Below are 12,261 nucleotides of genomic sequence, written 5' to 3'. Positions count from 1 at the left end.
AATTATCCATTTGTTCTTGCCTCATAGTTCCAAGTTCCAACAGTCCAAACTGGCAAATTGCAAAATGGCAGCAACAAATAATAGTTGCCCAGCCACTTGCCATTTTGCCAATTGGCAACTGTCCAAGTTTCCAACACCTTACAGTTCAAACCAAGTCAATTGAACAAAAAAGACAAGAATAAATGAATAAGTTAAGGCTTAAGAGGAGTAGGCTAGTTACAACAATTGTGGGAAGTGATAAACCAACTTCACTGCTCCCAGCTCCACTGCCACTCACCAGTTCTGCAAACAAAAAATGAGACAATCAGATTTTAAAAATTATCTAATGAAAATGAAGTTAACTAGTAGTTTAGTAGCTAGTAGTTACCTGTTTCTAATCTCTCCACTTCATCCAGATTTTCTTCTACTGAGATGGGTCGATTCGGCAACCTCATCCAATCTTGGGCACACACAAGTGCTTCCACTATTCTAGGAGTTAATAAACTCCTAAATGCATCTAGCACTCTCCCACTAGTGCTAAAAGCAGACTCAGAGGCTACAGTTGAAATGGGAACAACAAGAACATCCCTAGCCAATTGGGAGAGGATAGGAAACCTACTAGTATTGATCTTCCACCAATTTAAAATGTCAAAATCAGGATTTTCATCCTCCACAATTTCCTCACTTAGATAGATTTCCAGCTCAGTTTTTTTGCCTCCCAACTCACCAATCTCTGCTCTTTGCTTTTTTAACTGAGATTTCAGTTTAGACTGTGGTCTACCAATGGTGACAGATTGAGAGTGGGACTGGGATGTACCAGTGACAGCAGTAGCAGAATCAACACTGACAGATGAACCATGCACATAGTCATCAAACAAATTCTTCAGACCAGTTAAAACATTTTTGAAACAAGATTCTCCCTTATCATCACCATATAGTTGTGTGAACTGGTATGGCATGTATGCAATTTTATCCCTTGGATCCAATATATTTGCATAAAAAATGATGGCATTCATTTTATCAGGATCACCCCAATATTTCTCAAACTTTGTTTTCATATTTAAACCCATCAGATTAACAGAGGCAGATTCAGCTTCCACCATTTCAGACAGCATGCAAGACAAGTCAGAAATTTCAGAGAAGAAATTATTGGCAGTCACATACAGAGAACCAGAAATCCTTAGGGTCATCTCATAAAAACATTTAAGCAACTTCACCATATGCTCAACAGAATACCAATCCATAAAATCTAGGACAGATTCACCTAAATCAGTGGAGAATGAACTATCATTTTCTTCATAGGCCTCAAATACCTTTTGATATGTGACTGCATTCTTAAGCATCAAGTAGGTTGAGTTCCATCTAGTTGGTACATCAAGAGTCAAACTAGACTTGGCTTCCACCCCTATTAAATCAGCAAGGTCCCTGAACTTTTTTAGCCTAGCAAGAGAATTTCTCACATATCTAACTGCATCCCTCACCTTCTTTACAGAACTGTATACATCCTTTAACCCATCCTGGACAATCAAATTTAAGACATGTGCAATGCATCTCATGTGCACATAATTGCATTTCACAGAAGAAACCCCCCAAGACAGCAACTTCTTTTTGAAGAAACCCATAGCAGTGTCATTACTAGAGGCATTGTCAACAGTCACAGTGAATATATTTTTTAGCCCCCACTCTAGAAGACAGGTTTCTAAGGCTTTGGCAATGTATTCCCCCCTATGTGAGGTGACAGGGACAAATGATATGATCTTTTTGTGTAGCTTCCATTGGTTATCTATAAAATGTGCTGTGATGCACATATAGTTTATCCTTTTGACAGAAGTCCAAGTATCAGTTGTGATACTAACTCTTTGGCAGGAAGTCCTAAATAGTTTGTTCAGATTTACCCTCTCATCAGAAAAAATCTGATAAATATCCCTACTTATAGTCCATCTAGATGGGATCTTAAATCTAGGACATGCAACAAGAATAAATTTTCTAAACCCCTGCCCCTCTACAAATCTGAAAGGAAGCTCATCAATGAGTATCATTTCTGCTAGGGCCCTCCTAATTGCATCTTGATTGAACACCCAAGTAGTTAAGACCCCCACATTAACCCCCGTCTCTGGACTAGGACTAACCACAGGCTGAAATGTTAGCAGAGATTGTCTAACATCTTTGGAGTGAGGATTCTTTAGGCAGTTAAGCATATGATTGATGCCTTAAGGAAGATGTGCCATGCTTTTTTGACTGACCACCATATAATTTTGCACAATAAATACACCTTGCATGCATAACCACTCCACTACTGTCTTTGACCTTCTCAAAATGATCCCATACCGGGGATCTGGTTTCAACCTCCTTTCTTTTTTTTGAAGGAACAGATTGAGGAGGAGGCACATTTTGCTGCTGAGATTGATTTCTCTCCACAGCTTCTGCTTCCACCCCAGTAAGTTCCTCACTAGATAGTATAGGAGGAGGTTGCCCAGACAAACTAATACTCTCCATCTTTACAGATGAGATGTGTATTAGAAATCAGTATGGAAAAAAAGATCAAGTCAGTATAGTGTGGTTATACACTTATAGTTATACAGCTAGACTCATACAGTAAAAAACAGATACTGAGGTACACAAACACAGATACTGAGGTACACATTTAACTGATTTAAGGGTCCATAAATTTCATAAACTTATTTTTTATTTCAGAACTTACAAAGTTAGAAAGTTCATCATTTAGGGGATAATAGGGCTTCCACACTTAAATTGAATTAGGGCAAACCCTAATTTCAATGTAATCAGTATATCATAACAGAATAGCATATCAAACTCATCAAAGCATAGCAATAATTAAGGGCTTCCACAGTTCCACACTTAAATTGAATTAGGGCAAACCCTAATTTCAATGTAATCAGTATATCATAACAGAATAGCAGATCAAACTCATCAAAGCATAGCAATAATTAAGGGCTTCCACAGTTCCACACTTAAATTGAATTAAGGCAAACCCTAATTTCAATGTAATCAGTATATCATAACAGAATAACAGATCAAAGCATAGCAATAATTAAGGGCTTCCACAGTTCCACACTTAAATTGAATTAGGGCAAACCCTAATTTCAATGTAATCAGTATATCATAACAGAATAACATATCAAAGGCATAGCAACAGAACTACAGAATCACATATTCACATATCAAACACAAATCCACAACACCAGTAATACAATACAATAACAATAAAAATCTATGAACTAGGGTTCCGGCATACCTCAAACGGCTCAAAGAGTCAAAGACTCAGTCTCTAATGAGTCTACTCTCTATTTTTTTTTAGATAAAAGCCTCACCGGAGTTTTAGGGCTTCCACCGGCTTCAAGTCGACAGTTGCAACGGCGTTAAGGGCTTCCACAATTCCACCGGAAAGTTGAGAGAACAAAAGACTCGAGAGAGACTGAGACTGAGAAGTGAGATCACTGAGAAGTGAGAATTGAGAGAACTCAGACTCTCAGAGTCTCAGAGAAGAGAACAAAGAGCCAGAGAGGAGAGGTCGCGAGTCGCGACTGCGCAGAAAGAGCACAAATGACCTAGGGTTGGCACCCTCTGAACAAAGGAGTATATATATATTACACATCATACGACGTCGTATATATATCTATATAATATGTGTATATATGTAATCAGGTATTCGGACGGTTCGGGGAGGATATTTCTCAACCCTACCCGATAACCTACACCCGCACTCAAGCCAATTAACGGGTCGGTTGATGGAATCGGGTAGTGACACCCGTTTCGTACTCAATTTCGGATTACGGGTCGGTCGGATTTTTCGGGTGGGTTGGGTATTGCACACCCCTATGTAAGACATACACAAATATAATATATACAGCACTACAAATCTAATAAAATTACATAAATTAAATTACATATAAAATAGTGAAAAACATTAACGGACACTAAAAGAATAAATATGTACTTAGAATAAAATTAGCATTCTCAATATAAAAAAAAAAAATATTGGTATGGGCCTTAAATAGTTGGGCCACATGTGACATAATCATAATGCCAGATTTAATTGTTTTTATTTTGTTCATATATGCTGATTTGTCTTTATTCATTACATACAAGTGAATTTTGCAATATTGCACCCATTACCCAATTCCAGCATGGCTCAGCCGCACGTCGTAGTCACGTTGAAGCCGCCGCCGCCGCTTACAAGATTCGTTTCCTAGCGATTCTTCCAACTCACCAACGAGCCGGCTCGTTGGCAGTAACGACCATTGACCATTTGACTAGTTTTAAACCACAATTTTAATGTATAATATATATATATATATATATATATACACCAATGACCTTATAGTTTGTGGCACGAAATTCCTCTCCTATATGTGAGGTCTTATTACATTTCTTTTGATAATATTATCTGACTAATTTTTATTTTTTTTTAATTTTGATATACTTGATAATTTATTGTTTAAAAATAGGTGTAACTTTGCCATTAAGTTATATTTAGAATTTAATATTATTATTTTAGATATATAATACTTGTTGTATCTATTGCTAATATTATATTATCTTCTAAATTTGAATTCAATATAATATAAATAGACGTTATATATATGTTATTTAAATAGAAGTATATGTTAACTATTTGAGTATTTGACTTTAGACAACGAGTATTTGACTTTACATAATGAACAACAAGAAAATTAAAGTAATCACAAAATGTTATCAAATTCAAATATTATGTTGCAAAGTCACCAAAGTATTAAAATTTTAAAACTAATGAAAAGTAGTTGTGTTGATAAGTATAATTTATTTTATTCAAAATGTTAGTTTCATATTTCTTTCTTTAATTTTCTACTTTTTGTGCATATGTGGTGTATCCTTTATAAGGTCTATCATTCTATCTTACAGTTGAACTAGTTTATCAATTATCTCAAATTGTTGGGTTTAATTTAAATTGTTTTTATCAATAACCTTTTTCGATATGTGATTTATAAATTTAAGATATCAATTTCTCTTATTACAAAATGATAAAAAAAAATTATTACATACCTATAAATTATAAGCTCCATAATGCGATGATAAAAAATGCAATAATTAAATAAAAATAAAACATGATTTAAAATAATAATGACAAGACAAGGGAATATTATTAGAAAGTGATTGGTGGTAAGAAGAAAAATGTATTATGACTCTTCCTTCTTGAGCCATTTTACCTCTAGAAGGAGAGGTTCCTATTCACATATTTTTTTTAAAAAAAATTGTAAAATTAAAGAAATAAAAAAATCTAAGGAATTCAGATATAGCAATTTGCTTAAATATCGTGGGATGCCGTCATGCATGATCACAGGTCGGCTATTATAATCTCAATGCTTTTTGTATTGACTATGACTTTTTTTTTTTTTTTAAATTTCCTGAAGTGGGCTGAGATATTTATGTTCGAATATTTTGATACTATTTATTTTAATTTACTTATCCGGAGTATATTTGTATATCTAAATAGTAACTTAAGGGGAGTTTTAGGCGAGAACGTGCTAAAATAAAAATGTATTATACAAATTTACAAAATGTATCTTATCATGTGTAAAGGTATACTCAAAGAATAGTGTACAAATTTAAAATTACTCCTTGCAAAAGTACAAATAAATAAATAAATAAACATATATATATATATATATATATATATATATATATATATATATATATATATATATATATATATATATATATATATTGTGTGTGTGTGTAAAAGTGCACTCAACATCGTATGTACTTTATAATATGTAAAAGTTTAATTTAAGAATTGGTGTACTTTGTAGTTTTATATTATATAGTACACTAGTTTTTACACGCACATTGCACGATTAATTTAAGGTCCAATATTTGTATTTAAATAAGTAATGCAAAGTATATCAATACAAGATTATATAGGAGAAGTTAATTATAGTTAGCATTACAATTAATGTTTGCACTTTTCTAAAAATAATTATCTAAATACTTATTATAGTTTGCAAGGTTTACGTAGTAGATACTACTTTTGGTTAGACTGAATTTAAGTTTTGTTAATTCATTTTTGGTTGCTATTGAGTTACTGCCTTAGTGGTGCTAGTTTGTAGAAAGAAAATATTTGAATTTAAAATAGGATCTACCATTCTAAAAAAGAAGATTTGTTGGTAGTGTCTTAAATGCTATTATGATCTACCTTTCTAAAAAATCATTGTTGAGAATATTTTTCTAGTGGGAATGGCGGTTTTCATGAATTAATATAAATTGGTTGACCCTATTTTTAGTTAATAAGGAATTTACATATTCAATAAAAAGATAGCACATTAAATGATCGTTTAGTTCACATAATTAATGTCGGATTATTTTAGGCAATATTGTTAGATTTATGTATTTCTGTATTTGATTAAAACAGATGTAATTAATATAAATATGTTTGGTTTTTTCAAACGAGCTTTTCTTTTAAATATACATTTGTTCTATATATAAAGTTTTTGAAATTTTTATAGAAACAATGAGGACAAATAAAAAAGACATGTACGTTACTTGTCGTAAACGTACCATTTCTTTTAAATATACATTTGCTATGTATAAAATTATTGTAATGGTGGAAGTAACTGCATAGTGGTAGTGATATTGTACCATAACTGCCATTACTAGAATTATATATTCCATAGTATTAATAATGGTATAATAAAGGCAAATGATACACCCCTCTCGTTATCTTACCTCATGAGATGAGTCAAGATAAAATCGAAACCTAACCAAAACTCTAACTGCTACATTTAAAACGTATTCAAGCATTTTCAATAAAAATAATCAACCACATTTAATAATGAAAAAGTGACGCATTTAGTAACAAGTGTTCAAATCTATTCAGTTGTGATTTACTCGTAGTAAAATAAAATGCACTAAAATTGTCCCGAAAAGATTGAGTTAGTACTTGGTAGATAAACATGATTCTAACTTTTACAGTACATGAAAGGTGCATGTAGTGGCGGCAGGTTTTTTTCATCATAAAAATAAAACTACTAAAATATTCAAGATCTAATAACGTCCGTGAGAATCTTGCAACAATACATTTCATATTTGTTAATAAATGTAGTTTCTGTCTGTCCCTCGAGAGTTAGCGTAGTTGGATCACGACTGAAGGTGACACTCAACAGTGGAAAAAAAATTTAATGGTGTTGGAAGGTCTGGATTGAATCACCTAAGTAACCAAAAAAAATAGAATTTCTTATAATAACCCAGTCTAACTTATACAGAGTATAATTTTTCTCTTAAATATAATACTTTTGCAGAAAAATGTAATACTTTTAAATCGAAATGTAAAAGTATTACATTTTCTCTTAAAAGTATTAGATTTACCATTATAAGTAACAAAATTTTTATTCCTGATTAGTATTACATTTGAGCATATAAGTATGACATTTGTGCGCATAAGAATCACATTTTCACATTGACTCGACTCGTCTCATGGTGAGACGGTCTCACACAAGTTTTTGCCTATGAAAAATTGAATTAAAAATAATTTCAATCAAGCCTCATTAACGAACCAAACACATGGAGTAGATGAAGGCCCTGTTTGGTAAATGACTGTTAGTTAATAGGGTTAGACGGTATGACTAGTTAGTTGATAACATTAGCTGATTATAGAAAAGTGTTTGATAAATTAGCTGTTTGGTATAATTTCTTTTCTCAAAAAGATAATTGAAAAAGTTGTTTTAACCAATTTTTTAAATTTTAGCATTTTAGAGTTACAAAACGTTGATTAATCAAACACTTATATTGAATTTTTAACCAAGTCAAACAGTTAATATTAACCAAATAAGTCAAAATTGACTGATAAGCTAACTATTTTACCAAATAATGTCTAAATGTCATCGGGACCATGGTGGGATGGTGCAGTAAAGTTTTATAAAAATTTGATAACTTCAACCACACATTTCTCTTTATCAAATTTGTACTTCTCAAATTTTGTGGTTTGAACGTAAAAATGAAGTATTATAGACTTATAGTCTCCATTGCTTAATAATGCCAAGCTAAGGAAGCTTTCATTATCATTCATGTCAATATAATTAATTGAGGTTGAGGAGTTGACGCCTCCACTCGGTTTGACCTGGCAACCCATTCTTGACTCTACTTTCAATATCCCCTTTGAAACTTCAAAATTATTTGGCGCATTTTCATTTTCATTTTTATATATTTTATTTATCGGAGAATTGGGACCTTTTCGGCGTGATTTCCACTCTCTTTTTATTATTATTTTTTGTTTAAATAATTTTCATATAATTAAAATTTCAATAAAAAAAAAGTGTAACTAAAACTTGAATTATATGGCACGAATTATAATTTAGTAAAGATATTCTAACACCACTCTAAAATTAATACGAATTCTATAAAACATTTAGAATGTATTGACTGTCCCATGCGAGTTCAACGTTGTTACATTATATTAAAAATAATAAGTTGTGAGAGCTGTGGAGACCAAGCGGGAAAATTTTATCTTTTTGTCGACAAAGATAAAAGGTTGTGTGTTGTAATAAACGACTAAACGGCTAAATTAGTCACATTAAAAACTCTATTAATCAATGATTAATTAAAGCATGAAATTACCCCATTGAAACGGCTAAAACAGTTGATGAAGTTAATGATGGGCACTTGGACCCAACCGGACGAAGCATTATGCGAAGTGCGTTGTCTGCCTGCCGGCCGTGACAGCGGTGGGGACATTCTGGGATTTCCCCCAAACAAACATTCAAAATTTTCACAAACTAAAATCAAATTATTTTCAAAATTCTCATCTATCCTAAAAAATACTTCTTATTTAATTATTACCCACTCCCACTGCTCTTTTAATATTTTCAAAATGCATCATTTCAATCATTTGTCTAGGTTGCGAATGTTTGGATTCCGTTAACGGAAGAAACACATTAATTCAATTTTTTAAGCATGATTATATTATTTGATTATCTCTCAACTTTGATTAATCCAATTAAGATTCAATAATTGAAATACTCTTTATTTATAACGTTTGTTTGCTGTTTAAATTCAAATTTTTATTTAAGATGATTTAACGTTCTATTCAATTATTAAAATTACGAAAAATGGAATCAAATAAAATGATAGCCTTGGGAAAAAAAAAATTGTGCTTATCATTATTAGTGGACTAATATTAGTTGTAGACAATAGGGTTGTAATTTAATCGTTGGACCATAATCATTTTCCACTTCAGACTGACTAACATTCCATGTTCATTGAATTCTCTCCCGCCACCCTTTATTTATATGGAATAATAATAAATAATTTATTAGTCTGGGGTGATTGGGTGTTTGGATGGATAGATGAAACATGATTTTCAGCTCGTATTTTTAAGATCATAAATTTGATTATTGTTAATAACCTCTAAGTATAATCCATCATACAAGGTCTTCCTAATACAATTTATCTCTCATATGTACGTAGTTTGCTGGCTATAAGCAAGTATATTTTTGCCGTCAAACAACCTACTTATATTGATAACTTAATACATTTTAGAATGAACGTGGGCCGTATGGATCACCTCTTATAACTAATGTGGTTTAGTCACATTCCACACACGGAGAATAATTTTAGGGAAACAAAATATTTTTGAGGCATATAATTAAGTTAAAAAAGATTTGTATTATCTCATTTATACTTCATTACTTGTGATATTTTTTTTCTCATAAAAATATGATATAAGTAACTTTAATTTGTTCCCATGTTACAATGCGACAAAAGAACAAATGTCCTATTTGCCATGCCCATGCAGGTATGAAATAAGGTAAATATTTGATAATTTGTATGTCCATTAGTTCGATGAGATTTTTGGGGGATCGAGTTAAATATTATTTAAGTTGACTTAATAAATTGAAAAATTTTGTATTTGATATACAAATAGTAATAAATCCAAAATGTTTTAGCTATCATTTGAGTTGGCAAGCACGTTGTTTAAATTTCCGTGACATATATAGAAGTTTTACATTAGACTGACATTTAATATATATTGGCCGAATATAATTCTTAATCAAATATTAATTAAAGAAGGAAAAATAATATTTAGAATACATGTTTAACAAATATTTTATCTAATGATATAAAATATGATAAGTGTTACATGCTTTATATTCATTAACTACTCGTAAGTTGGTGAACATTGAAATTTTGTTGTGAGCTAATTATGTAAAGATACGTTAGATAGTAAAATACTTGATAAATGTTAAAAAAATAATATTATCTTAGACAAATAGTACTTTTTTTTAGTACTACTAACCAGTAACCACTGTCGCCTCCACTGAGACTCGAACCCACTCGTGAGAGTGTAAACCGAATGCCACTAAACCACAAGGTCTTTGACATAATAAATATTTATTTATTTTTTATATAGTAAATAGTGAATTATGTTAGTTTCTTTCCAAAGGTTGAATTTTCACCCTAAGGGCTCCATGCTACGACGACATCTAGGAGAATGTAAATTATGGTAACTCAGCTAAACACAAAGGCTATGAGCCCCTCATTACTTTGAGAGGTTGCTCTTACATTACCGCCGGTGAAACTCGATCAGTGGTCTTTCTTCCCAAATTTCACCACTGTGACCAAGTGAGTTTGTTTTAACTAGTGGTCCAGTGGGTGATATTAGTTGTTTGTACTTTGTAGAGTGACCTTTTGGTACAATAATTGCTCATTATTAGGTGGGTAATATGAAAAATGTGTTATATGAATACATTGTTTTATTTATTTATTCTTAAAATATTTTAGACAAAATGTATAGTAATTTAATACTCCGTATTAAAAACTACTCTTGTTGATGTGGAATTGATCGACACCTCAAGAAGAAATTTGTACATTTATGATACGATTTAAATGAAGGCATGAGTAAATAGATTTTACATTTTATATTTTTAATTATTATTATATAAATAAAAATTAAGGGCAACCTTGTTTTTTTTTTTTGAACTAAATAAATGCCATCTACACAGCTAAAACACTATATTATTTTCAATGTTTTGGTCTAAATATGTTATTTACCTGACATTAATTTTAATGACTTAATTAACTCAAATATTTAAAAGTCAATCAAATTATCTGTATAATAACATAAGTGTCATTAAGAATTTTTTTAACTTAGCTATATTATGTAGGTAGTGAATAAGTCGATTTAAAAAAATAAGTTTGAAAATAATATATATATATATATATATATATAATTCAGAAATAATGAGATTTATAATTAAAAAAATCCCAACAAACTAGTACAAAACTAGCAGGGTTGTTCCATTAAGAACAAGGTCTGTCTAATAGTTTAATTTGGACCTTCATTATTTTTATTTCGAGATGCAATCTAATTAAATATAATAAAGTAAAATTGCAATCTAAATATTATAGGAAAAACACAAAGATAATAATAGAGAGACAAGAACATATGAAAGAAAGACTTTTTTTAACATTTAGATTTCACTACAAAGAATATCTGTTTATAAAATTAAGAAGCATAATCCAGAAACACATAAAATATAAAGATAGAAGTTTAGAAGATTTAGAAAATCAATATAACTAAGATAATTGAGTCCAAATTCATATAGACTTCAAGTAATTGTATTCTATGACAAAAATAAAAAAGTAATAAAATTTTTTGTCTAAATATAACGCATAAAATTCAACAAAGAAAAAAATATATTTTAAAGTTTAATTTAAAATTAGTGACATTTTCGTGCATATTTAAATACAAATTTATTCACCCAAATTTCGATGTCAATTATTTCTAAACTTTTAATTAAGACCAATATATAGATTCTAAAAAAAAATATTTATAAAGTATAAAAATATTGAACTATATATAATTAAAAAAATTGAGCCCCAAAAATTGGAGGTCATGTGCGGTCGCCCCGGCTAAGGCCGACCCTGAAAACTAGCACAAAAGGATTTTATTTTTAGAAAATTAACATATTTGTTATTTACCAATACATCTTTTATATTTAAAAGAAAAAAACCTTTCAACGTGAGGGAGTTTTTATGCGTAATAAACAAAGGTTTAGCATTCAGTAAAGTTATCATAATAATTTACATCTCAAGACGCTCTGTTAGGTCGGGAGTAGGGACATAAATTATTAGAGTTAAAAAAAAAAAAAAAAAAAAANTAAAAAAAAAAAAAAAAAAAAAACAGCACGGCAGCACATGCAATTTTAGAAAATAAAATAGTCCGTAATTGAGAAGAATGGGGTCTCTTTCACTTACTGATTTCCTCCCATTTTCGCAAGAACAAATTTT

The 12,261-nt window shown here is 30.7% G+C and overlaps 1 protein-coding gene across 1 annotated transcript; it reads right to left on the bottom strand.

The window, feature by feature from the left end:
• Window positions 1-2: 2 nt before the first annotated feature.
• Window positions 3-2,475, bottom strand: LOC116006866 (zinc finger BED domain-containing protein RICESLEEPER 2-like). Its single transcript, XM_031247367.1, has 4 exons — window positions 2,308-2,475; window positions 368-2,114; window positions 221-282; window positions 3-137 (listed from the first exon to the last, which is right to left on the bottom strand). The coding sequence occupies exons 1-4, from the start codon at window positions 2,473-2,475 to the stop codon at window positions 3-5; spliced, it is 2,112 nt and encodes a 703-aa protein (XP_031103227.1).
• Window positions 2,476-12,261: the final 9,786 nt, after the last annotated feature.

The sequence above is a fragment of the Ipomoea triloba genome, chromosome 15, assembly GCF_003576645.1.
Source record: "Ipomoea triloba cultivar NCNSP0323 chromosome 15, ASM357664v1".
Taxonomy (NCBI): Eukaryota; Viridiplantae; Streptophyta; class Magnoliopsida; order Solanales; family Convolvulaceae; genus Ipomoea; species Ipomoea triloba.
Note: the sequence above shows the minus strand (reverse complement) of the source record. Positions and strands in the feature narration are given on the sequence as shown.

What these genes read in the sequence shown, in the direction of transcription:
- LOC116006866 (XM_031247367.1), bottom strand. Translation starts at nt 2,475, where the DNA reads ATGGAGAGTATTAGTTTGTCTGGGCAACCTCCTCCTATACTATCTAGT. An exon ending in AGGTTGAAACCAGATCCCCG is followed by an intron (nt 2,115 to 2,307) that starts GTATGGGATCAT and finishes CTAACATTTCAG; the next exon opens with CCTGTGGTTAGTCCTAGTCC. An exon ending in TATCACTTCCCACAATTGTT is followed by an intron (nt 138 to 220) that starts GTAACTAGCCTA and finishes TTGAACTGTAAG; the next exon opens with GTGTTGGAAACTTGGACAGT.